This window comes from Mytilus edulis, chromosome 4, assembly GCF_963676685.1.
Source record: "Mytilus edulis chromosome 4, xbMytEdul2.2, whole genome shotgun sequence".
Taxonomy (NCBI): Eukaryota; Metazoa; Mollusca; class Bivalvia; order Mytilida; family Mytilidae; genus Mytilus; species Mytilus edulis.
This window is the reverse complement of record NC_092347.1, coordinates 6,808,833-6,836,765: the sequence shown is the minus strand read 5'-3', so window position 1 is coordinate 6,836,765 and position 27,933 is coordinate 6,808,833. Positions and strand designations below refer to the sequence as shown.

General features: G+C 31.7%; 1 protein-coding gene across 1 annotated transcript; it reads left to right on the top strand.

Annotated features, from left to right (window-relative positions):
- Nucleotides 1-68: 68 nt before the first annotated feature.
- On the top strand, nucleotides 69-27,496 carry LOC139518836 (fanconi-associated nuclease 1-like). Its single transcript, XM_071310453.1, has 16 exons — nucleotides 69-367; nucleotides 9,010-9,142; nucleotides 10,058-11,071; nucleotides 11,730-11,870; nucleotides 14,209-14,413; nucleotides 15,541-15,672; nucleotides 16,193-16,291; nucleotides 16,913-17,047; nucleotides 17,357-17,585; nucleotides 18,212-18,373; nucleotides 21,486-21,651; nucleotides 24,131-24,327; nucleotides 25,042-25,140; nucleotides 25,639-25,767; nucleotides 26,744-26,849; nucleotides 27,295-27,496. The coding sequence occupies exons 2-16, from the start codon at nucleotides 9,019-9,021 to the stop codon at nucleotides 27,336-27,338; spliced, it is 2,982 nt and encodes a 993-aa protein (XP_071166554.1). The 5' UTR covers nucleotides 69-367; nucleotides 9,010-9,018; the 3' UTR covers nucleotides 27,339-27,496.
- Nucleotides 27,497-27,933: the final 437 nt, after the last annotated feature.

Sequence of the window (27,933 nt, the reverse complement as noted above, 5' to 3'; positions counted from 1 at the left end):
TATCACATGGTTGTCTATTATTGTGTCTATACGGACGTTGGTTTTAAGCTATAACACGGATTATCTCCACTTTCTAACCGGAAAGGTTTCTGTATTCTACAATTTTCAGGGGGAAATAATCAATACAATATTTCTGCAAAATTTGCATGTTGAAATTTTTGTCATAACAAAGTTATTTATGTCATGCTTTGATTAATATACCTTGGTGTGTGCACTCACATAAACCCCATATCTGAAATATGTGGTGTTCTTTTACATGACACCTTTCATAACCTGAATTATACATTCGAGAAAAGTCAGAAAAAAATTATTTCTACTCTCCCACCATTGGCACCAATCATCTGAACATTTAGAGTAAATTGTTCAAGTAAGTTGCTTCTATTTTCCTTTTAAAATATCTTTCAAAAGGTTGAGAAAAATCTCGTAAATGAGGGGTAGCCCCTCAATGTAATGACTATCCCTTTTATGAGGGGCACATTTAAAGTGATAAAATTTTGTTTTTGTATAAACCACTTTTACATGTATACAAAAGGGCACATATGTTTATTATTTGAAGAAAATTTTCCACCGAAGAACTATACATCTATCTGGTATTAAATTGCCAGAACATTTCCAAGAATTTATTTTTAAAAATAAGTCTCCCAATTATGAACTGAATCTATCTATCTTATTCTACTTAATTGAGAGCATATAAATGTATATGATAAAGTTTTGATCCCGAATTCACATTTTGAGAAAAATTTCCGTATAGACCATTTTTTACCTGATTAAATCAAATATGATATTAAAAATATACCTTCATGTGCTACATTTTGAGTAAATGAGGTTGAAATTTTGTATATTTTCTCAAACTTTCACAAATTGTTTTTTGATAAATAATTAGTAATTTCTGTATTTTATAAGTATCCTCAAAATTTATACATTTTTTATTCAGAAATAACTCATATTTATCAAATGTTCATGAATGTAGTAAAAAACATCATTTTTTTTGCTGTATATTTATCAAATTTAAAAAAATTGCACTATACATTTATGTTTTCATGAAAATTGGCACAAATAATTTTGTTACGTAATTAAACCAAATGGCATTTTAAAAAAGAGAAGTCCATGAACTTGTTTTCAAGTTAAATAAGTTTGTATTATAAAAATCAGTCGAAAACTGAATCTTTTCTGACAGTGATATTGTTTGCCTTAAATTAGTGGAGAATAAAGGCTTTTCCCCCTAGAGAAGAATCCCAATTTGAAAAAAAAATGGCTTAAAATTATTCCCCAAAAGACAATTTTTTTCCAAAACAGTGCAGATGGGGGATAGGACCTTTATCGGGACTCCGGGATCGGGTATTTTTAAGCTCGGGAATCCAGGATTGACCCTTTCGAGATCAGGGAATTCTTTTTTCGAATTTATGGACCTCAGGATTTCGTGTTTTTAAGTTCGGGATTTCGTATTTTTAAGCAGGAATTTGGGATCAGGACCCCTCCTACCCTCCCTCAGTGCAGTCTCAGTAGTTATTGTGCATGAATTCAAACTGAAAAACACTCATTTATACATTATTCATGCCTAAAATGACTATATGTGCAGATTTGAGGGTCTATCTATGTATCATCAGTGACAAAAAGGGATCTTATTTCAAAGTTAAAGTTTTGAAGTTTTAGTCGAAATTCATGGATTATTCTAAATTTCCCAATTTGATGAAAATTACGCATATTTTCCCAATAAAAAAGGGTAAAGGTAGTTTTGAAAAAGCCAACAATATCACTGCTTTTCCCGATAAGTCATAGTTTGACGTCGCAAAAATAACAATTTACGTCAGCAGCGTCATTACATCCCCTGTAACTGTATTGTATGCCCTTAAGCTGATGCGGTGTCATCAAATGCAGGTGCTGTACAAAGTGTGACCAAAATAAAAAATAAAAAAATATTTTTTACAAGTTCAAAATGTGGTTGGTGCAGGTTAAAAGATAGATAAAACTAGAGGCTTTAAAGAGCCTTTGTCGCTCACCTGCATTTACTGATGCTTTGGAAATCATGTAAAAAAAGGTAAAAATCAAAATTTATAGTATAAGATATCATTAGATACTATAATAATATCTAAGATAATAGCAAAAAACTGCAAAATTTCCATAAAATTACTTACTCAGGGGCAGCAACCCAACAACTGGTTGGATTTGTCTGAAAATTTCAGGGTAGATAAACATAAATCTGATGAACATTTTTGCAACCAGTCAGATTTGCTCTAAATTTTTCAGTTTCAGAGATATAAACGGTTAACCCTATGTATTATTTTCAGCCATGTCTGCCATCTTGGTAAGCGGGCAGGGACATAGGACACATTTTTAGCTCACCTTTCCAAAAGGAAATGTGAGCTTATGCCATCACTTGGCGTCTGTCGTCGTAAACTATTTCAAGAATCTTCTCCTCTGAAACTACTAGGCCAAATACTTCCAAACTTTAACTGAATGTTCCTTAGGGTATCTAGTTTATAAATTGTATCCAAAGTTTTGATCTATCAACAAACATGGTCGCCATTGCTAAAAATAGAACATAGGGGTCAAATGCAGTTTTTGGCTTATAACTCAAAAACCAAAGCATTTAGAGCAAATCTGACATGGGGGGTAAAATTGATTATCAGGTGAAGATCTATTTGCCCTGAAATTTTCAAATGAATCGGACAACCCGTTTTTTGGTTGCTGCCTCTGAATTGGAAATTTTAAGGAAATTTTGCTGTTTTTGGTTATTATCATGAATATTATTATAGGTAGAGATAAACTGTAAACAGCAAAAATGTTCAGCAAAGTAAGACCTAAAAATAAGTCAAAATGACTGAAATGGTCAGTTGACCCCTTTCGGAGTTATTGCCCTTTATAGTCAATTTTTAACCATTTTTCATAAATCTTAGTTATCTTTTACAAAAATCTTCTCCTCTGAAACTGCTGGGCCAAATTGAACTAAACTTGGCCACAACCATCATTGGGGTATTTAGTTTGAAAATTGTGTCCGGTGACCTGGCCAACCAACCAAAATGGCTGCCATGGCTAAAAATAGAACATAGGGTTAAAATGCAGTTTTTGGCTTATAACTCAAAAACCAAAGCATTTAGAGCAAATCTGGCATGAGGTGAAATGGTTTATCAGGTCATGATCTATCTGCCCTGAAATTTTCAGATGAATTGGACTACCCATTGTTGGGTTGCTGCCCCTGAATTGCAGAGATGGGTCCGATTACTTTCAATGTAATTGATTAAATTACAATTACTTTGTCATTTGTACGATTAAATTAAATTAATGATTACATCATTTCTGAAAGTATCTGATTAAATTAATGATTACATTGGCAAAGAAATCATGATTACATCTGATTACAATGAATTTAAAAACAAAACATTTTGAATGATGTGGATGAATAAACGTTTAATATAACTATAGCATTTTTGAGAACGTATTTTATTTGGTTCAATTATAAAATGATAACTTCAAATTAAACGTCATCTATTTAAATAAACACCAAATTTCACTACATATATATACATTACACTTTATCACCAATGTTCTCTAAATTATTTTGAATTAAATTTAATTAAGATATATCATAATCAAGAGTTTTTTTGTTTGTCTTCTGACCTCTTTCATAATTTATATGTATTCCAAGTTGCAGTTTATGGAAGTTTAAATATGGATGAAATAAAGTTACATTTGTACCAGTTAAAACTATGTTAAATTTTAATAGAAATGTTTAATCAAATTGTAAACAATATGTATTAAAGTACTAAAAACCATTGCATTTTACACATCCAGTCCAAATACAAAAAAAAGTTTAAACAACATATTTGTCCAACTTTTAATTTAGTTTGTGCTAATTAGATAAATTTTCATGTCTGATTTATCTTTTATCATATATATTTCCCTACAGCTATACTCAATTGGTAATTGCAATAAAAACAAACCTTAATTAGTCTCCTACCTGTCAATTCAAAGTTGAAAAAAATCACAAATATTAACAAAAGATTATAATTCAGGGTTAAAGAAAAGTATTACTTGAATATATAACAGTTATAATCAAATATTAATATGAAGATCATTATTAAACGATGACTATACATGTATGTACAATATCTTTTACCAAGATAAAAGGTATATAATTGTATTATATGTCTCTGCTTAGGCTAATGATGACTTTTCAATACTGTAACAGTTTATTTTTTACTGAAGTAGACAAGCTTAAAGTAACCAAACCATTTTAGTATGTTAAAAATTTATCAAATATGAACAAAGAGGTTCATTTAATGACCAAAAACACAATTTTAGATTTTTTTCATTGTAATCAGAATGTAATCAAAAAGTAATCATGATTACAGGGTATTTTGAAAAGTAATTGATTAAATTAAATTACATGTAATCAGATTTTTGGCTGATTAATGATTACACTGATTACTTGAAAAATTGTAATCAATTACAGCTGATTAACGATTACAATTACAATTACTCCAAGTCTGCTGAATTGGTAATTTTAAGGAAATTTTGCTGTTTTGGTTATTATCTTGAATATTATTATAGATAGAGATAAACTGTTTACAGCAATAATGTTCAGCAAAGTTAGATATACAAATAAGTCACCATGACCGAAATGGTCAGTTGACCCCTTTAGGAGTTATTGCCCTTTATAGTCAATTTTTAACCATTTTTCGTAAATCTTAGTTATCTTTTACAAAAATCTTCTCCTCTGAAACTACTGGGCCAAATTAATCCAAACTTTGTCACAATCACCTTTGGGTATCTAGTTTAAAAAATGTGTCCGGTGACCCAGCCATCCAAACAAGATGGCTGCCACGGCTAAAAGTAGAACATAGGGGTAAAATGTCAAAAACCAAATCATTAAGATCAAATCTGACTGTGGTTGAATTGTTTATCAGGTCAAAATCTATCTGTCCTGAAATATTCAGATCGATCAGACAACATGTTGCTAGGTTGCTGCCCCTGAATTGGTAATTTTAAGGAAATTTTGAAGTTTTTAGCTCACCTTTCCTAAAAGGAAATGTAAGCTTTTCTCATCACTTGGTGTCCGTCGTCGTCGTCTGTCGTCGTTAACAATTTTTCAAACATCTTCTCCTCTGAAACTACTGAATGGATTTGGATGAAACTAAGCATGATTGTTCCTTAGATTATCCTGCACAAAGTTTGTGCTTCGATTTTTGATCTGTCAAAAAACATGGCCGCCGTTACTTAAAATAGAACATAGGGGTCAAATGCAGTTTTTGGCTTATATCTCAAAAACTAAAGCATTTAAAGCAAATCTGACATGGGGGTAAAAATGTTCATTAGGTCAAGATCTATCAGCCCTGAAATTTTCAGATGAATCAAACATCCCATTGTTGGGTTGCTGCCACTTAATTGGTAATTTTAAGGAAATTTTGCAGTTTTTGGTCATTATCCTGAATATTATTATAGATAAAGATAAACTGTAAACAGCAAAAATGATCAGCAAAGTAAGATCTACAAATAAGTTAATATGACCAAAATTGTCAATTGACCCCTTTTAAAGGGGTTATTGTCCTTTAATGACAATTTTTCACAATTTGTTCATCATATTTGCCAACTTTAAAAAATCTTCTCCTCTAAAACTACTCAACCAAATTCAACCAAACTTCATTTGAATGATCAGTAGGGTGTATAAAATAAAGTTTGTATTTTATTTTCTATTTCGTCAAAAAACATGGCCGAAGGCATTGTTTACCAGGTGAGCGATTCAGGCTCTTGAGAGCCTCTTGTTGGTTATTATCATGAATATTATTATAGATAGAGATAAACTGTAAACAGCAAAAATGTTCAGCAAAGTAAGATTTACAAATAAGTCAACATGACCGAAATGGTCAGTTGACCCCTTTAGGAGTTATGGCCCTTTATAGTCAATTTTTAACCATTTTCCGTAAATCTTAGTTATCTTGTACAAAAATCTTCTCCTCTGAAACTACTGGGCCAAATTGAACTAAACTTGGCAACAATCATCATTGGGGTAATAGTTTAAAAATTGTGTCCGGTGACCCGGCCAACCAACCAAGATGGCCACCATGGCTAAAAATAGAACATGGGGTAAAATCAGTTTTGGCTTATAACTCAAAAACCAAAGCATTTAGAGCAAATCTGACAGAGGTTAAATGGTTTATCAGGTCAAGATCTATCTGCCCTGAAATTTTCAGATGAATCAGACAACCGATTGTTAGGTTGCTGCCTCTGAATTGGTTATTTTATGGAAATTTTGCTGTTTTTGGTTATTATCATGAATATTATTATAGATAGAGATAAACTGTAAACAGCAAAAGTGTTCAGCAAAGTAAGATTTACAAGTAAGTCAACATGACCGAAATGGTCAGTTGACCCCTTTAGGAGTTATGGCCCTTTATAGTCAATTTTTAACCATTTTCTGTAAATCTTAGTTATCTTTTACAAAAATCTTCTCCTCTGAAACTGCTGGGCCAAATTTAACCAAACATGGCCAAAATCATTTTAAGGGTATTTAGTTTAAAAATTGTGTCTGGTGACCCGACTAACCAACCAAGATGGCCGCCATGGCTAAAATAGAACATAGGGGTAAAATGTAGTTTTTAGCTTATAACTCAAAAACCAAAACATTTAGAGCAAATCTGACATGGGGTAAAATTGTTTATCAGGTCAACATCTATCTGTCCTGAAATTTTCAGATGAATCGGACAACCCGTTGTTGGGTTGCCGCCCCTGAATTGGTAATTTTAAGGAAATTTTGCTGTTTTTGGTTATTATCTTGAATATTATTATAGATGTAGATAAACTGTAAACAGCAATAATGTAATGCTTGGGGTATACAATGTTTTTTTTTATACTTTCATCATAAATCATATTATGAACACAAGACAAAGAGACATTTCAGTGTGTCCACTCTTGTTTTTGCTTTTGAAGAAGATATGACAGAATCGAAGAACCATTTAAATAAATTGAAAACCCAAAATAATCATTGATGGAAGATTTAAGCAAAAAATTTAAGGTAAGCGATTCAGGCTCTTGAGAGCCTCTTGTTTAACTAGATACTCTTCTGATGATTGTGGAAAAGTTTGGTTACATTTTGTCTTATTAGTTTGACGAGAAGATTTTTGTAAAAGATTACAAAATTTAACTTTTAAGAAAATTTAGTAAAATTGACTTAAAACCGCAACAACTCCCGAAGGAATCAACTGACCATTTTGGTCATTTGACTTATTTGTAGATCTTTCTTTGCTGAACATTATTGCTGATTACAGTTTATCTCTATCTCTATCTATCATAATATTCAAGATAATAACCAAAAACGACAAAATTTTCTTAAAGTTACTAATTAAGGTGTAGCAACCCAACAACGGGTTGTCTGATTCATCTGAAAATTTCAGGGTAGATATATATCTTGACTTGATAAACAATTTTAACCCAAGTCAGATTTGCTCTAAATGCCTTGGTTTCAGAGTTATAAGCCAAAATCTATATTTTACCCCTATGTTCTATTTTTAGCCATGGGGGCCATCTTGGCTGACTGGGCAGATCAGCAGACACATTTTTAAACTACATACCCTAATGATGATTGTGGACAAGTTTGGTTAAATTTGCCATAGTAGTTTCAGAGGAGAAGATTTTTGTAAAAGATTACAAAAATTACGAAAAATTGTTAAAAATTGACTATAAAGGGCAATAACTCCTTAAGGGGTCAATTAACCATTTTGATCATGTTGACTTATTAGTAGATCTTACTTTGCTGAAAATCATTGCTGTTCACAGTTTACCTCTATCTATAAAACTATTCAAGAAAATAACCAAAAAGAGCAAATTTCCTTAAAATTACTAATTTAGGGGCAGCAACCCAACAACAGGTTCACTGATTCATCTGAAAATATTAGAGCAGATAGATCTTGACCCGATAAACAATTTTACCCCCTGTCAGATTTGCTCTTAATTCTTTGGTTTCAGAGATATAAGCCAAAATCTAAATCTAAATTTGCCCCAAAGTTGGTCATCAGGTGCAAAAGCGTCAATGTTGTCAATTTTTCATCCTTTCTCTTGACCCAGAAGACCCAGGGATGCTGGTAAAGGTATCCAGCTGTAGCCTGCATGTAGAATGGACCCTAGTTAATAAATTGAACCCAACACTTGTTAGGTGGGAGTGAATCTGATCTTGGTTCAGCAGTCTACAGAAGGTCATTTAGATCAAAAATACGGATAACAACGATTTTTTCCGATATATGACTTCAAATGGACTCGAAACTGGAAGTACCGGTAGTCGTTTCCTGTGTGTATTTCAATACTAAGAACGATCAGTAGTTATATGGCCGTGGGTTTGCACTATTTTTGCAAGTTTTATGCCTCTGAACTTCCTGTGTAAGACACAGATGTGAAACCCACCCCTCCAAAAACCAAGTTTCAGCAGATTTCAATTTTCCAAGTCCGTATTTGTGCTCAAAATGCAACTTATACATGAGACACATGAATATGGTTGACGAAACATGCATAACTTTTAAAATAAGTATCCTAAAGTGGACTTCTAAAAGTATGGAACGCCATTGGAGCCAAATAAGGGTGGTCTGGGTACGCCCGTCATATGATGGTCACTGCATGGTAAGGGTTCAAAGGCTTTGTACATGTTCGTACACATTAACTCATTGCCGAAAAATGATTTCAAAAACTTAATGCAATTAAAAAAAAAGTTGAAAAAAAAAAAAAAAAAAAGCAATTACCCCGGTAATAAGTGTACAGTAAAAGTTCAACCCTTGCTAGAGATAGGTTGCTACAAACTACAACTACATGTAATCTAGACATTTGATTCTATACCATTATATTTGTATTCTCTATATATATATCCAATTATCCTGAAGAGTCCCAAATGGTAGGATGAAATCGATTGAACTGGAACTGTTAACTTGTTACTTATTTTACTATTTATTTTATGAATATACTGTATTTGAGTTGTAAACAACAGCTAGAACTCTATCAACTGTATTTTGTGAACATTTTTTTTAGGTTGACAAAATGAAGGTTAATCAGAAGACAGCAAGTTCTAAAGGGAAGGGTAATGTGCAACCCACACCTGGTACTCAAACTATAACTTCCATGTTCAAGAAACAAATAGCTTCATCAATAAAAAAGGATTCAAGTAAGTTTCCAAAGTCACAAAAAAGAAGATGTGATAAGGTCACATTTTTACTTTTTAAAGTCATCCTCCAATTGGGAAAGTGCATTTAATTAAGTACAGGTTTTTTTAAGAATCAGGTTTAAGAAAAATTACAAGACATGGCAGGAACAAATCCTAAGACCTAACCATATTAATTTTTATTTTTCCTCGTTCAGAGTTAGAAATGGTAGGTTTTTTATTTTTTGTCTGTCTTGTAAAGATAACTTCAATTACTTTTGGTAAGAATGAGTAAGCTCCCCTTAATTGTAAATTTCTAGTAGAACTCAACCAAATAATGTCTTGAAATACCAGAACAAAAAAAAGGAACAAAAGTTATATTCTGCACAATTATATGTTTGGAACTTTAAATAAAGTTAACTTTAGTGGGATTTTGTTTGTCATGTACATGTATCCACCAATGTGATGTTTAGTTATACAAGGTAGATTTGCACTTTAAATTATAATGCAAGATTTGATTAAAAACCTTATTTGTTAACTGTGGAATGATGTACATTTTAATTTTATAGATGTGATAGGTCAATGATGATCTGTTTTGATGAGATTTTCTTATCTGATTATTTCAAAACAATGGAAATTTTTTATTTCTCTATAATTATACCTTTGTGTTCAGATTCTACCTTTAGCCACAAATTCATAGAACCTATCATAATGTGAATGAGTCTACTGTTTTAATTAAGATAGATATTCAGGCAGTATGTATTACATGTAATGAAAGGATATGTCATGTTTCTGCCAAGTAACACAAAACATCCAGAGGTCTACTTAGGGACATTATCAATAGACAGGTGTCCATAATGCATTACAATTCAGTGTATAATACACAAAATCACCAAAGTTTTAAAATTGTGAAAAACTTAAAATTATGAATGTTTTCAGATTGCAGTCCATCAAAGATATCAAGCAGTGATGATGATGTAATGATTGTCAAAGTAGAAACAGAATCGTCATATTTCCAGAAAGGCTCTTGTGATGGATGTGAGGGAAATAGAGTTCAGACAAGACGTAGATTAAGTCTAAAGAAATCTGTCAGTGCTGGAAGTTCAACAGCTCATGAAAAAACAGATGTTAAATGTTCAGGGAAAGTATCTGAAAATACTGGTTCAGTAGCACAACCATCTTTGACCGAACCTGATTGTTTAGATAAAATTTCAGATAAAAGTGAAACTGGAGGATACGTTCATAAATTGAACTCCAAAAAGTCAAATACTGTCAGGGTATCTGAAGATAAAGATATTATTACAGGAGAGGATGGAGATAGCTTGGGAAAAGAAAAAGATGATATTGTAAATGAATCATCACAAAAGGAAAACCAAAACTATCCTGACAGCTCTAGAAAAACAAAAAGAAAATTAAACCTCAGGAAAAGAAAATCTGATACATTGTTGGAAGAAGAATCTAGTAAAATAAGTAAAACTGAAAAGAAAGGAGAAAAATCTCAAATGGACAAATCACAGGATCAACATTCATGTTCTCATGACAAACATAATTCTGATGATGGTATTAAAATGGAAATTACTTCTGAATCTGGTGGTCAGGGGGAGTGTTCTTTAGAAAATAAAGACCCCTCAGACAGAAGAGACATCAAGACAGAAAATGGTCACATGTTGAACACAACGCCATTTCAATCGGTGAAAGAAGAACCTTGCACTTCTAAATCTCCAAATCATAAATTGATCAAATCAAATTCTACTGAATCAAGTGTTGTTGATGAAAGTTCTCAACAAAATGAAGACATAGACATTGATGAAGATAAGAGTTCAGAATTTAGGACTCCATATTATTTAGAGAATTTTAGAACAGTGTTGACTACTGTTTTTGAAGATGAAAATAATATAAAGTTATACAATAGTGAGGATATGGATGTTATTTCAACATTTAATGAATTATCTGGTAAAAAATATTTATTTTGAAGTTTCTCTAAATCTTTTGTCTGATCTCATTGTTATAAAGGTATCTCACGCTCTTTATTGGTTAACATTGGTATAAGTTAACTATGTTTAAGGTTGTACATATAGAGCAAATTTTATAATTTCAGAAAAGAACATCCAATTTTTTGTAATTTTTGCAAACATTTTTACAAATTGTTTTACAATAAAATTAGAATACAAGTATATGTAATGGCTTTGGAAACATTAACATACTGGTAAATCAATATTTATATTAGTTCCAGAAACATCAAGGAAACAGGATATGAAATTGTAGAAACTAATACAGATTGGCAATATTTTAAATGATTAATGTTTTAAAGTCTACAATTTCAAAAAATGCAAGCCATGTTTTTTTAAAAGCACTTTTAAGAATGAATAAGGTATTTTTTTTCTCATTCATATGACTTTAAAAGTTTACAGAACTGTCAAATTACTTGGTTTATGATTATCTGTATCAAAAATGATAAAACAAACATTGTTTCTTTGTGTGTATATATATCTGATATTTGTTATTTAATAATACATGTACTGCAATTCCTTGAAGAAGGTCCAGTTATAAGCATCTCAGATGTTCTAAAAATAGTACTGGCACATGTTAATTAATTTACTGTTCTTTACAGATACAGCACAGAAGTTGTACTTGAGACTGTTCTGTAGAAAGTGGGTGTGGCTACCTCTAAGTAAGATCAAATATCCAAAGATAGCAGAGGATTTACAGCCTGTTGTTGAAGAACTTGTGGAGAAAAAAATGTTAACTGAAGGTAAGCAGATATACTAATTTAATAGTTATATTTGAAAAATTTAATTTTGGATGTAATACATCTTCTGATTGGCTGAAAGTGTTTTGTCTATCAGCTCATATACACACTGTTGTTATGTGACGGCGGCATCATTTATATTTTTTATTATATTGACTCCTTTTTATACATCCCCAAAAAAATTTTTGCGTCGTATAATGCTATCATGTCATCGTCGTCGTCGTCCGAAGACACAATTAGTTTCCAGACAATAACATAAGTTTTAGTGAATGGATTTCTATAAATTTTTACCAGAAGGTTCAATACCACTAAAGGACGGTTGGGATTGATTTTGGGAGATATGGTCCCAATAGTTTAGGAATTAGAGAGCCAAAAAAGGGGCCCAAAATAAGCATTTTTGTATTTTTCAAACAATAACTTGTGTTTAAGTGTACGAATCTCTCTGAAATTATACCACAAGTTTCTATACCATGAAGGGTAAGGCTCAAAATGTTTTGGAATTAGGGGCAAAAAAGGGGAAAAACTAGTTTTTTTTTTGTGATCAATGACTCAATGGACAATTAAGACAATTTAAAAGCAGTGTAAGGGAGTTACCTCAAAAACATTTAACATACAATGTTGGGTATGTTTGGCATTTAACTCTTTACACTACTTGTATCAGGGATCTCCATGACCTGTTTAACGATGGCGCCCCGCCATCGTTCAAATGTCATGCGCCATCGTCAAATGACTCGTGCCATCGTTAAATTGTCTTGCGCCATCGTTAAATGTCTTCCGCCATCGTTCAAAACTTCATCGTTTTTTGTAGCCCGACACCATTTTTTTTAATCAATTATAATCAAATGCATGTAATTGCATAACCCTTAGGCTTTTTATGTTATAATCCAATACAGTTCTAACGCCTGAGGAATATACGGATTCAGATCACTAATCACTTGTACCTGAGCTTGTACAGGTAGATCAACAAACCAGATACGAGAATACTATCTGAGGATAGACGATTCATTTGTCGAAATAATCAACTAAGTTTTAGCAAATGATTATGATAATTTAGATTAAATAAATTAATTAATAATCCAGTTACAAAGAAAACAGTTTAACAAGTCGAACACGTGCTTTGTTTTGACTTACGCAATTTGCATCCCCCTTTTTTAAGAAGTACAAAATAAGACGCAAAACAGTAAATATTATTTCATCGCAAATAACTCGAGTACTGCTGTAACGATAATTTAGAATTACTTTAAAAGTTTAAAAGTAAAAACTTTAAATATTTCCTGTAAAGAAATATTGTATCGTAATTCCGAATTCATTTCGTATCCATATATTACAATCAAATTGATACATCCGCGTTTCCGGTTTCTATTCAGACTCGAAAGATACATGTTGCACAGCATCAATTTGCCAGATAAAGTCATTAAAAACCTTTTCATTTGTCAACGTTTGCTTTACAAATCTCTTTAACCTTTAACATAACCCGTACGAATCGTTTTGTTGTTGCTGCAAATCAGCCATACCGGTAATGGGTTCTGAATTTGACAGTGTCCATGAAAAATAAGCTCCACATCATATGATTTTGAACCCCCATAACAATTACCAAAAATACAAGAAATCTACATGGGGACCTTCATGACAGCTTTTGGTCATTCTCGACTAAGGGGGGACCATGAAGACTTGGCATTTGAATGGTTAAAAACGGCAATAAATGAAAATATTGATACTTCTAATTCTATAATGAAAATTCAAATAAATAAAATTTAAATAAGCAATGAATTAGCATGTTCACCATTCCTTGTATGAAGGGATAAAATACTTCCGATCGCGCTACACTGTACAACATAGACACGGTTTGTAATGGTGAAAGTTCCTCCATCGTTCAATTTTCATCCATGGAGATCCCTGCTTGTATATTATGTATAAAGAAATGTCAGGTCTTGGACTAATTGGCAAAAAAAGGGTGGTGGCAGTAGTTTTCAAATTTTTTTCCGAAATTTTTGAAAAGTTTAGAGAAGAAATCTTTAATTGCACAATATTGCGCAATACATTTGTAAGATCTTGACATGTGTTTTGTTCCAGAAACTCATATTATGTCAAAAATTTGATCACAATCCAAATTCAAAGCTGTATCAAGCTTGAATGTTGTGTCCATACTTGCCCCAACTGTTCAGGGTTCGACCTCTGCGGTCGTATAAAGCTGCGCCCTGCGGAGCACCTGGTTAGAATTAAATTATAAGGAATTACTTTAACTTTATTTCTGTCTTTTCGAAATAACATAAAAAATATTGTTTCTTTAAGAAATTTACTGATGAAAAACTGTTGTTACACTGATCTTTTTTTTTCACAGATAAAGAGTTAAAAGATCTGAAGATAGCTTTGAAATTATTATCAGGAGGAGATACAAAGACTTTAGCAAAAATGTACCACATGAATACTGCCAGTCAGAATAAAGTTGATATAACAGACCTTCTGATGAAAAAGACAAAACAGAATACAATCGGTTCTATGTTCAAAGTTGCAGGGAATTCTCCTGAAACTCTTATGTTGAATAGGTAATTCTTAATCTTATTTTGTTTTTATTTTCATACAAAAGAGATATTCAAATCATTTTTATGCCCCACCTACGATAGTAGAGGGGCATTATGTTTTCTGGTCTGTGGCTCCGTTCGTCTGTGCGTCCGTTCGTCCGTTCGTCCGTTCGTCCGTCTGTGCGTCTGTCCGTTCAGGTTAAAGTTTTTGGTCAAGGTAGTTTTTGATGAAGCTGAAGTCCAATCAACTTGAAACTTAGTAGACTTGTTGCTTATGATATGATCTTTCTAATTTTAATGCCAAATTAGACTTTTGACCCCAATTTCACGGTCCACTAAACATAGGAAATGAAAGTAGGAGTTTCAGGTTAAAGTTTTTGGTCAAGGTAGTTTTTGATAAAATTGAAGTCCAATCAACTTGAAACTTAGTACATATGATCCCTATAGTATAATCTTTCTAATTTTAATACCAACTTAGATTATTACCCAATTTCACGGTCCATGGAACATGGAAAAGGATAGTGCGAGTGGGGCATCCGTGTACTTTGGACACATTCTTGTTTATTGTGCATCACAAATAACCAAATTCATGATACTTAATGCTGTAATTAAACAGTAGGCTTTGACTTTCACAATACAGTTTGCCTAAAAAATAATTTGACATTTTAAACTATGAATTTTAGCCTATTGCTTGCTATGAACATTCTGACTTCATAATATGAATGGGAGATAACCTTGATTTTGATGAAATATTATCTCCCTTTGATATAATTTAGGTAGAGTAAGTATAGAGGAAAATCAATAAGTGTGCAATAGCGTTTTGTTCAGAAAACAAAGCAACAATCTGAAACAATGCTTAGAACTTGATTAGAGTTATCCCATTAAAACACACATGATACTCAGGGACAGCACTTTCAAAATAGGTTAATCACTTATAAAGGCAATTTTAGAATTTTGCTTATATTTCAAAGTACATATTAAAGTATGTGAAATAATCACATTGGTGAAAAATATCTGTAAGTAATACAGAGCAACTATTCCTAGCCAGTCATTTAATTTGATCCAAACTGGATTAGGGAGATTTTTTAAATGCATAATTATTATTATAGAAATTAGAAAGTAACACATGGTAATTTTCCCATTTCCTTTAGAGCCAAGAAGTTGTTAGGTACATGTATATGTGTAGCAGAGGAACCAAGGAAGGTGTTTGCCAGGACATTGATGCTGTTTTCTTTGACAGATACTGTACTGGATGAGGACAGCTCAGGACAGTCACTTCAATTGTATGTATTTTGTTGATACTAACCATGCCAAATTAAATTTACAAAGCATTTATATTGAACATGTGTGCCTATGAATGAACCATGGGGTTTCAAACTTTCAGCATAATGTACAATATGAAGTTCACCACAAGTTAAAGCATGTTATAGGTAAATACTAGAAATAATAAAGGTGTAAGGATATGCAGAATGACTCTTTTTAATTCCAACACATGAACCTGAAATAAAATGCAAATAAACTAGAAATTGGAACTCAGGACACCATTTCTCTTACAACTTTTAATGATATCTTTCTGCAAAAATGATATCATTCTACAAAAAGATATCATTCTACAAAAAGATATCATTCTGCAAAAGGATATCATTCTGCAAAAGGATATCATTTTGCAAAAGGATATCATTCTGCAAAAGGATATCTTTCTACAAAAGGATATCAATAGACATGATAGATATAGAAATAAGAAGATGTGGTATGATTGACATCTGTAATGTTATTATTTTGTAGTGATTGAATTAATTACAGGTTTCAGATGTTAAGAGTAAATATTGGACAAGTTACTTACCCTAAATTCACAGTCAACAAACAGACAAAGATCTTTCTTGATAGAGAGGCTCTGCTGAGGTATTTAGTTTAAGTTTACAATAATTATAGAATGTCTAATTTTGTTGAGACATTTGCAGCACACACAGTTTTAGATTAACATATCTGAAGCACATTTAAAAATTAAGGGCAATATGTGAACAATATTTTCAATCTTCACCAAATTCATCCTATTAATACTGCCAAGACAAAATTTAAAAATTCATAATAAAGATTTATACCCTCTGCCCTCAATCTAAGTAATTTGGCAGTTTGAAGCTTGTCAGTCATAGTATGCATGAGTTAATGTACATAATGCATCACAGGAAATTATAAAAATTCACATTTTTTACTGAGTATCATCATGTAAATATAAGTTTAATCCTGATAATTGGTTGTAAATATTTCACACTATTTTCCATCAGGAACACATATTCTTTGCTGTTTTTTTTTTATGCTGGTATACAATTAACAATGAAGTATTTTCACAGTTGGAAAAGAAATTCCTTTATATTTGATCCAGTGAAACATATGATATAGACAAACCATTAAAAACTAGGCATTTGCGAAAAATTAATTTGATTAAACATGTTAAAGAAATATGCAGAACGTCAGATATATATTACAATCATTTATGGTTTGGTTTTGCATTTATCTTTGTAGATTTTGTGAAGCTTCTCTTCTTGAATTTGATATCCTCACTCAGATAGAAAGGAACAAATATGCAGATGCTTTTATTATTTATGAGGAAGCTGTAAAACAGTATGAAAGCTTAACCAAAAACAAGCATATAATGAAGTGAGTAAAATCTATTTAAGATGAAATAGAACTGTCTTTTTATATCTGTTAATATTTGAAAACAATGATTTATACTTATTTGCAAAACACATATACAAATAATGCTTAGACTGATATTTTTTTTACATTCTTTGCTTATTTAAATCATGCTTTCCAACTAATTTCTGTAGAATGATTCATTTTCATCTTTTCTTGTCTCGGAATTTGATCTTTTGTGAATTTTTCATATTTGCAAAATTAGGGGAAAAACAATCAAATCTTTTTAAACTTACATTGGAAACTTTGAAGGTATTTCCCTTTTCCTTTTAGATTTGATAAAAAGCTACCAGTGTTTTTACGACCATACACTGCCTGTGGGGTCTACACAAGGGTGTTTAACCAGGGAGTAGAGATCTTACAACGGAGAAAAGATTACCCAGCAGCTGTAGATCTTCTGAAGAAACTTCTATCACAGGGATGTTATTGTCAACATTATAGAGGTCATTGGTGGGAGAGACTGGCATTGAATTATGACATACATCTTAAAAAACAAGATATGGTATATACATTTTGTCATATTCTTTTTTTTTCCCTTAAATAAAAAATATGTAGATCTTGAAATTTAGAATTAATTTATTTTCTTTTTAATAGTAATCAAACATTCTTCTACAGGCTTAAACATTAACTTTTGTAATGTGTTCTTATTAAAATAGATTTATTTGGTCAATATTTTCAGGCCCGATTGATATGAGGAATTAAAGATATTGATAGAAAGAGGAATAAATCAAGAGTGATTAAGAACTTTTCCAAGTTATAAACTTATACTTTTTTCTTGCCACCTAAAGAAGTACACTACAGCTTTAATATTCCTATATTTAATTTTACTTGTCTCAAGCAATCCTTCAACTGCTATTATTTTACTTGTCTCAAGCAATCCTTCAACTGCTATTATTTTACTTGTCTCAAGCAATCCTTCAACTGCTATTATTTTACTTGTCTCAAGCAATCCTTCAACTGTAATTTTACTTGTCTCAAGCAATCCTTCAACTGCTATTATTTTTGGTGGTTCCTTTTCATAGATTCTTGATTTTGTGGTTTTGCACCTATAGTAAATTTATATTTTGTTGAACATATAAGTATATTTCTGTATATAATTTATTTAAAGATAGATCTTTTTAATCAAAGGCACTACAAGCTGTTGAGGATGGATTAAAAGATAAGTTATGTAAGACTGGTAGAAGACTGGCATTGTACCAAAGAGCAGAAAAGATTTGTACTACTGCTAAATCTAAATTTAAATCTAGAATGAAAGATTTCCATCATGAACAATTGTTGGAACTACCAGTGGTAAGTTTTAATCTAATCAAATTAATCCAAAACCTTAGAAAACCTTAAATCTTTAAATTAAACACACATTCATAATACTAGTATCCAATATTTTCATTTTGAAAGTATACCTCAACATCCAGTCATTTATTATGTACTTAGTAGTAAATACAGATAAATTGTATGTGTAATACAATCAATGGCAATTGTGCTGTATCAGCCACCCGTGATGATATCGATATCAGCACGGTTGCAAAAGCTTTATCACACCTTTAATCTGTATGACGTCACGTCATCAATTGCAGTCACTGTATGAAGTCATGTCACATAAAAAACATCTACTTGAGATATATGTATATAATAAAGTGTATATGATATGACTTTTTCAATATCACACACTGTATCAACCCTCAACCAATATAATCCCTCAAGCAGAGCTCTTGGGATTATATTGGTGTCTCAGGTTGATACGGATGCGATATTGAAAAAGCCATATGATATTCTCTATTTATCATATGTACAGTGTTCTCCCCAGGCCCTTAAAGGACCACGGGCCCGCGATGTATAATTTTCTACCGTGGTGGTATCGTTCTTGCCGCGATGTATAATTTTTCACCGTGGTGCTAAAATTTTCGGTAAAATAAATCATAACGGTAAACTTTTCCGTCGGGTATAAAATTTTAGATGAAAATTGACCAGTTCAAACCAGTTCAATCCAGTTCTGACAACAAAGATTGTTTACGATTTACCTTTTGAGGTTAACCTTGATGATTGGATTTAATCGATGTACATGATTCTTGTGTTTTAATTAATTAAGAGATCATAACTTAATGATCACAGACTTATGAGACTTTTGAGGGACAAGCAGACATTTGTTAATAAACTCTATTACTCCAGCCTTTGGTCATAAATGATTTGCATATTTATTTTTAAAACGTGAGTTACTTCCCCTGATTTAGCTTATTACAAAAATGTGCTCCTAAAATATTATCCATCATTTAAAATAGAAATAAAGTACAAATTGAATGCAAAATTATATAAGGATGTTACCTCAAGGATAAAAACTTTCTTTAATATACCAACAAAAATATATTGCAAATTATTTTTGACAATCACACTTTTATTAAAGCACAGACATATTATATTAAATAGGTAGTATATCCGTAGATTCATACTTCTACTGACTGAGCTAGGGCTGTATATTAAAACAAGGTTGTTGAAAACATCTATTTGATATATAGTTGAGTAGTATTAAAGAAGGTTAATGATTAACTTTTACGAAATAAATTTACAATGATAGGAATTCATCTAGACATGACATCTTTTCACAGTGTCCACATAGATAATATAAGTATACTTTTCATGTCTATCATGAAATAACACAATAATGATTTTAATAATAATTTTATTGAAGTCTAAAAGAATCATGTCTCAAGCTATGGAAAATAGTATTTAATTTACTAAAGGTTCTACATTAAAATTTAATCTTGTTTAAAGTTAATTGTTATGGTGTAATCTAACAAAAATGAGGAATGTGTAGTGTAACTATAGAAGTATCAGGACAAAATTGGCTTGATCAAAGTATAAAAAGTGACTAGTTTAAAGACTAAAAGTGCTTTCTGTTATTTATTCTTAAAAGATATTAAAGTATACAAACTGTTTGATTTACTTTTTTTTACCAGTATTTTTTTTACCCAAAGTCTACATAACACAGTAAACAAAACAAAAGACAAAAAGGTAATGGCACAAAAGCTAACAAGAAGAAAAAATAAGCAATGCAAAGCGACACGACATATTGTACAAATCATTTCGACACGCGTTACCCTGGTGCTATCCCAAAATCCTGGGGAGAACACTGGTATGTATAAATATCAATTATCTTTTTTTTATTGGAACTATAATTATATCTGTAGTTAATCAGCAAATGCAAATAATACCCTTATTTGTTCAAACATGTTGTTGAAATAATCAATTGTATCAACTTTAGAAGACTGAAAGTTAAGGCATATCATTTTACATTGAAAGAAGGATACCAATTTAAGTACTTTTTGTCGAGCCTTTTCCATGGTCGGCGTTGGCGGTGGCGTCAACAAATATTCACTCTGTGGTTAAAGTTTTAAAAATTTTAATAACTTTCTTAAACTACACAAACTTAAAAATGTATCCTGGATTTGTACTAAACTTGGACAGAATAAAATTGAGAATGGAAATGGGGAATGTGCCAAAGAGACAACAACCCGACCATAGAAAAAAAAAAAACAACAACAGAAGGTCACCAACAGGTCTTCAGTGTAGCGAGAAATTCCTGCACCCGGAGGCGTCCTTCAACTGGCCCCTAAACAAATATATACTAGTTCAGTGATAATGAACGCCATACTAATTTCCAAATTGTACACAAGAAACTAAAATTAAAATTATACAAGACTAACAAAGGCCAGAGGCTCCTGACTTGGGACAGGCGCAGAAATGCGGTGGGGTTAAACAATTACAGAAGCATGTTTATGATCATAAGATAGTATCGTAAATTTTTGTAAAAATGAAATTCCATTTTTTCAATATTTTACTTATAAATTGACTTAGTTTTTCTGCCAGGAAACATAAAAATTCACTCTGTGGTTAAAGTTTTAAATTTTTTTATAACTTTCTTAAACTGTACCAAACTTGGACAGAAGCTTTTTTCTGATCATAAGATAGTATCCAGAAGTAAATTTTGAAGAAAAAAAATCCATTTTTTCTGTATTTTACTTATACATGGACTTAGTTTTTCTTCCAGTAAACATTATATACAGTCTGCAGTTAAAGTTTTTAAAACATTTATAAGATTCATAAACTATCCTGGATTTTTACCGAACTTGGACAGAAGCTTCTTTCAATCAAAAGGCAGTATCCAGAGGAATATTTTTATTGATTTTTTTCCTCATTTTTGTTGAGTGTGCACTTAACAGAAAAAGTAGGCGAGAATTTTTTTGATAAAAAATAAAACAAAGAGCTAAATCTATTTGTATATGTTTTCTATATTGTATTTTGTATGCTGATGTTTGTCTTTTGCTCTTTTTTTTTTCGTCATGAGTTTGTCAGTTTATTTTCATTTCATGAGTGAATGTCCCATTGGTATCTCTCCCCTCTCTTGTAGGTAACAATAGAAGGCCAAACATTATCGGACAATATAGAAGGACAGAAGTATAAGTTTATGATCCAGTACAATCAGGGTACCAGTCAGACAGATACTGATGATATAGCATTCTGTTGTGTAGAGGAAGTGGTACTAAATCACTACAAGCACAATGGATTTCCTGATGGTATGTATTTATATAAAAAAAAGTCATTTGTTTTGTCTTCTTGTTTTTGCCATACATGAAAAAAAACCCATAAAAATTGTATCTTAAAAACCATGCATTAAAAATTGTACTGATTGCTTTTCTCTTCCTGTACAGTTGTATGAAGAGCTTCAGATGACACCTTACATTGTAAAAATATCTGGCCTGTTTCAAGTTAAAAAATAAGTGACATAGGTGTTTGAAAGAACATATGTGAGAGAACCGTTTTTGAATAACTTTGCATTTGTATGAAGGATCGTGTGATATCTATTTTGTTTTGATATTTGTAGGTATACATGCTGAAGGTTCTGTGATATCTATTTTGTTTTGATATTTGTAGATATACATGCTGAAGGTTCTGTGATATCTATTTTGTTTTGATATTTGTAGGTATACACACTGATGGATCTGTGATATCTATTTTGTTTTGATATTTGTAGGTTTACATGCTAAAATTGAGAAAGGAAATGGTGAATATGTCAAAGCAACAACCACCCGACCATAGAGCAAACAACAGCCGAAGGCAACCAATGGGTCTTCAATGTAGCGAGAATTCCCGCACCCGTAGGTGTCCTTCAGCTGGCCCCTAAAATATGCATAATAGTACAGTGATAATGGACGTCATACTAAACTCCGAATTATACACAAGAAACTAAAATTTAAAATCATACAAGACTAACAAAGGCCAGAGGCTCCTGACTTGGGACAGGCGCAAAATTGCAGCGGGGTTAAACATGTTTATGAGATCTCAACCCTCCCCCTATACCTCTAGCCAATGTAGAAAAGTAAAAGAATAACAATACGCACATTAAAATTCAGTTCAAGAGAAGTCCGAGTCTGATGTCAAAAGATGTAACAAAAGAAAATAAATAAAATGACAATAATACATAAATAACAACAGACTACTAGCAGTTAACTGACATGCCAGCTCCAGACCTCAATTAAACTGATTGAAAGATTATGTCTTCATCATATGAATATCAGGTACAATCCCTCCCGTTAGGGGTTTAGTATCATACTATCATAAAATATATGAGAAGAACATAACCCGTGTCATGCCAACAACTGTTTTTTTAGAAATAAATGTGTTTAGTTCCGATGCAAAGACCTTATCAGTGAATCAATGTTAAAGCCAAAATATGCAATCTTTAATGACCTGACAACAGTATCGTAACTATATCCCCTTTTAATAAGTCTATTTAAAGGTTTTGTTAGTTTCTGAGGAGAATACTGACATTTTTGTGCTTTATAAAGAATATTTCCATAAAATTTTGGATGTGAAATACCTGAACGTATAAGATGTCTGCATGTTGAGTTATATTTACGAATTATTTCCTTATACCGGTGATAAAATTTAGTAAATGTTTTGACCAGTTTGTGATATCGAAAACCCTGTTGTAATAATTTTTCAGTAATACATAAATTTCTCTCGCTAAAATCTAATACATTGTTACATACACGAGCGAATCGTACAAGTTGAGATATATAAACACCATAAGATGGTGACAAGGGAACGTCACCATCTAAAAATGGATAATTAACAATAGGAAATGAAAAATCATCTCTTTTATCATAAATTTTTGTATTAAGGTTCTGTGACATCTATTTTGTTTTGATATTTGTAGGTATACATGCTGAAGGTTCTGTGATATCTATTTTGTTGTGATATTTGTAGGTAAACATGCTGATGGATCTGTGATATCTATTTTGTTGTGATATTTGTAGGTAAACATGCTGAAGGTTCTGTGATATCTATTTTGTTTTGATATTTGTTGGTATACATGCTGAAGGTTCTGTGATATCTATGTTGTTTTGATATTTGTAGGTATACATGCTGAAGGTTCCGTGATATCTATTTTGTTTTGATATTTGTAGGTCCTGTGATATCTATTTTGTTTTGATATTTGTAGGTATACATGCTGAAGGTTCTGTGATATCTATTTTGTTTTGATATTTGTAGGTATACATGCTGAAGGTTCTGTGATATCTATTTTGTTTTGATATTTGTAGGTATACATGCTGATGGATCTGTGATATCTATTTTGTTGTGATATTTGTAGGTATACATGCTGATGGTTCTGTGATATCTATTTTGTTTTGATATTTGTAGGTATACATGCTGATGGATCTGTGATATCTATTTTGTTTTGATATTTGTAGGTATACATGCTGAAGGTTCTGTGATATCTATTTTGTTTTGATATTTGTAGGTATACATGCTGAAGGATCTGTGATATCTATTTTGTTTTGATATTTGTAGGTATACATGCTGAAGGTTCTGTGATACCTATTTTGTTTTGATATTTGTAGGTTTACATGCTGAAGGTTCTGTGATATCTATTTTGTTTTGATATTTGTAGGTATACATGCTGAAGGATTGTGTGATATCTATCTTGTTTTGATATTTGTAGGTATACATGCTGAAGGTTCAGTAATATCTATTTTGTTTTGTTATTTGTAGGTATACATGCTGAAGGTTCTGTGATATCTATCTTGTTTGGTCTGTTTTTCTGGGATATCATGTTTATGGATGTGCCAGATGTATTCCACAGTCCCTACCAGACACACCCTTTAGATCTTCACAGAGAAGAGTTTTACTTTAACAGAAAGAAACATATAGATGGGCGACTTGATTTAATACAAAAGAGTTCTGATGAGGTATGAAAACAATAAAATTGATTTCTGTTGAAAAGGTACAATAGTTTGGTTAAAACATATTTATTTATAGTGTATTGGGAAACAAATTATTACAACTTATATTATCCCTTTCCACTTTGTGGGTGCAATTGCTGCCTTCTAGTGGCATTAGCCTGCTCTTATTCAAAATCTACAAGGGTGTCTTTTGCATGCAAGAAATATTGCTCTCTCTTAATACGGGTCAGCCGTTTATCATACCCTTCCAATGGACAATCATTGTTTATCAAGACCATACTCGCAAATGGTGTTCAGGGAGAGTAGAAAATTCAGTCCCTGAAATTTTCTCCCTGGAACGGAGATCGAAATAGGAACCAATGTGTTTGTTGTCGGATGCGCTAACCAATACACCATGGCTTTCCTACAAAAGTTTACTGATCTCATTGTTTTCTATCTAAGAATCTTATCACTAGTTGTAAATGTCTCTTTATGATTATTGCTGTCTGTTTTGGGGGTTTGAATTGGGATTTTGTGGTATTGTCAGACCTTTTAGTCTCTCTGTTAAGATCATATATAACTTAAACAGAAATAGGATTTAGAGCGTGTCATATGGCTTGTGTATGTGTACATCATTTGAAACATTGTTATGATAACATTGTTGTGGGGGATGTTTACTTGCCGTTTTATGGATAATTGACAACATATATTATATCTAATAACTCTATATTTTTGACACAGGAGATAAATGATATTGTAGCAAAGACTTGGGAAGAACATGAAGGTACCTTATGTTCCGGTCTGAACTGGGAAAGATTTAAGAATCTACAGCATGTACAGGTAATGGTTTTAATCTAGATATGTTTATTATCATTCTACACCACGGGTATGGTGTAGAAACTAAATGGCTTATGAACTAACATCATCTGAGCATAGGGTGAAAAATTGGAAGAAATGGTTGTAAATCTGATAAATATTGTCACACAATACTGCTGAAAATTAATATTGCAAATGCAATAGGTAACAGAAATAAAAATCTACTGTACATAATTAGAATATCCATTATATTGCAGTGGCTTTAAGAACAGCAGACACAAATCTGCTGAAAATGATAACAAACAAAAAAAAGATCCTATTATATGTGGTAGTTTTTGTAGGTAATATGGTGTGTGTATGGAGGTATCTTAATAGACTGATTATATAAGCTAAGCAAGTATTTCAAATTGAATGTCATAATTTAATTATTTTTTTCATTTCATAAACATTTAGTATTTGAAAACAGAATACTGGACAATTGCACATGGCCTTAAATGAGTGTGACAATTTTATTATTGATAGGGTTTGGTTGAATGTATTGGCGGAAAGACATTGTCTGGAATTCTGGGAAGATATGCGAAGGATCCTCGTCACACAAGATCTGGTTTTCCTGATCTCACCTTGTGGAATACAGAAACAAAAGTTTTCAAGGTACAGGAACTTAATATAAAAAAGATGTGGTATGATTACAAATGAGACAACTCTCCACCAGAGACCAACATGACACAGAAATTAACAACTATAGATCACTGTATGGCCTTCAACAATGAGCAAAGCCCATACCGCATAGTTAGCTATAAAACGCCCCAAAAAGACAATGTAAAACAATTCAAATGAGAAAACTAATGGCCTATTTTATATAAAAAAATGAACAAAAAAAAAAATGTGTAACACATAAACAAACGACAACCACTGAATTACAGGCTCCTGACTTGGGGCAGGCACATACATAAATAATGTGGCAGGGTTAAACATGTTAACGGGAGCCCAAATCTCCCCTAACCTAGGACAGTGGTATAACAGTACAGCATAAGAACAAACTATAAAAATCAGTTGAAAAAGGCTTAACTCCTCAGATGAACAAAAATACAAGTGGACGTGGCCAGGTACTTGTACATCGTAACAACAAAAAGACACTAGGAACAGATCTGAGAGTACTAGCAGTTCTAACAACTAATTAAAAAATCATGCATCTAAGACTAAAATATCAATCTGTATACATCCAACATCCAATGGATTTAGTGTAAAGACGTCATAAACAGTCTGAGAAAAACATGACCTTGTGCAATGCCAAGATACAGGTATTGACAGATTGTAGATCCATGAATGTGTATATGTATATAGCATACTAGTAATATTTAGTTTGCTTTTAATTTACTGATAACAAAATCAATGTTTATACCAATAAAAACAATATTCAATGATTTTATCACAGTGTTGAATTGGTAACCTTTTCATTATTGACACCATGTATGATTGCAATTTTAATAATTAAAAATTTATATCCATACTCACTCATTGACATTTTCAGAACAGGTTTTTCTTGACATAACAAAACATAACACATCAAAAACTCAAATTAGTAAACTCATTAAACAAAAGTACACTTAAGACATTTGGTTTTCAGATATGTGAAGTAAAAGGGCCAAATGATAAGCTGTCACATAAACAGATCATGTGGTTAGACTATCTACTAAAGTTAGGGGTAGATGCTGAAGTCTGTCATGTAAAAGGTAGATCAATCTTTAGTATAGACAATTAAGCAGGCTAGGGGTTGATACTGAAAAGGTCTATCATCTGAAAGATTTTAATTTTAAAATTAAAACACTGAAGTAAAGTAATTAATACCTAATAAACTAGGGGTAGATTTGTATGAACTGGAAAGAGTTAGTCAGAATTTGCAGTTGTTTGTGGTATCTAATAATTACAACACTTGTTTGTTTCTTCAGAATCTATACTTTTGATCGGATGACAATAATTGAGAGGCTTTTGTAACATTTTCCCCAAGGGGAGGGTACATAAGTCTTACTTGCTTATATTAATTTGTCTGTTTAAAGTAAAAATAAAATAGAAATTATATCAAACTATTCAGTTAATCAGAAGTCTTTGTAATCAGTCCAAAACAACATTTTGTAATATAAAGATCATTCTTTAAAGTTTCTTTATATTTCTTTTCAGCTGTTGGAAGTAAGAAATTGAAGAAGATTCCTAGTACAAACTGATGTGTACTGGTGTGCACAGATGTGTACTGATGTGTACAGAGTGTACAGAATGTTATATGTGCCATGACAATACCTCATTTAACCAGTGCTATGTAAAAGGGCTTTCAATTATTTTGCTATATTTTAATATAGATTTGTATTAAAGATTAATCTTCTAATGACTATTTTGTTTGTTCTAAATTACAAGTGTACAGATTGAACAAATAGCATAGTGAATCCAAAAAAAACAAATTATTTTGTATAGCTGTTTTGCATAGTGTAAATGTTAAAAAGTATTCACATTTTTATTTCAAGATTACATAAGATGAGCTATATCCCTTTGTCAACAGTTTCTGATTATGAATATAAAAGAGAACGTGGAGTCTATATCATGAGACAGAAAACCAACAATCAAATCACATAATTTTGATTAATATTGAAAAATAAACTTTTCTATGCCTTCATGGTGAAAAGTCAATATAAGAATAAAAAGATGTGGTAGGATTCTCCACGAGAGACCAAATGACACAGAAATTAACAACTATAGGTCACTGTACGACCTTCAAATATGAGTTAAACCCATACTGCATAGTCTGCAATGAAAGGTCCTCAAATG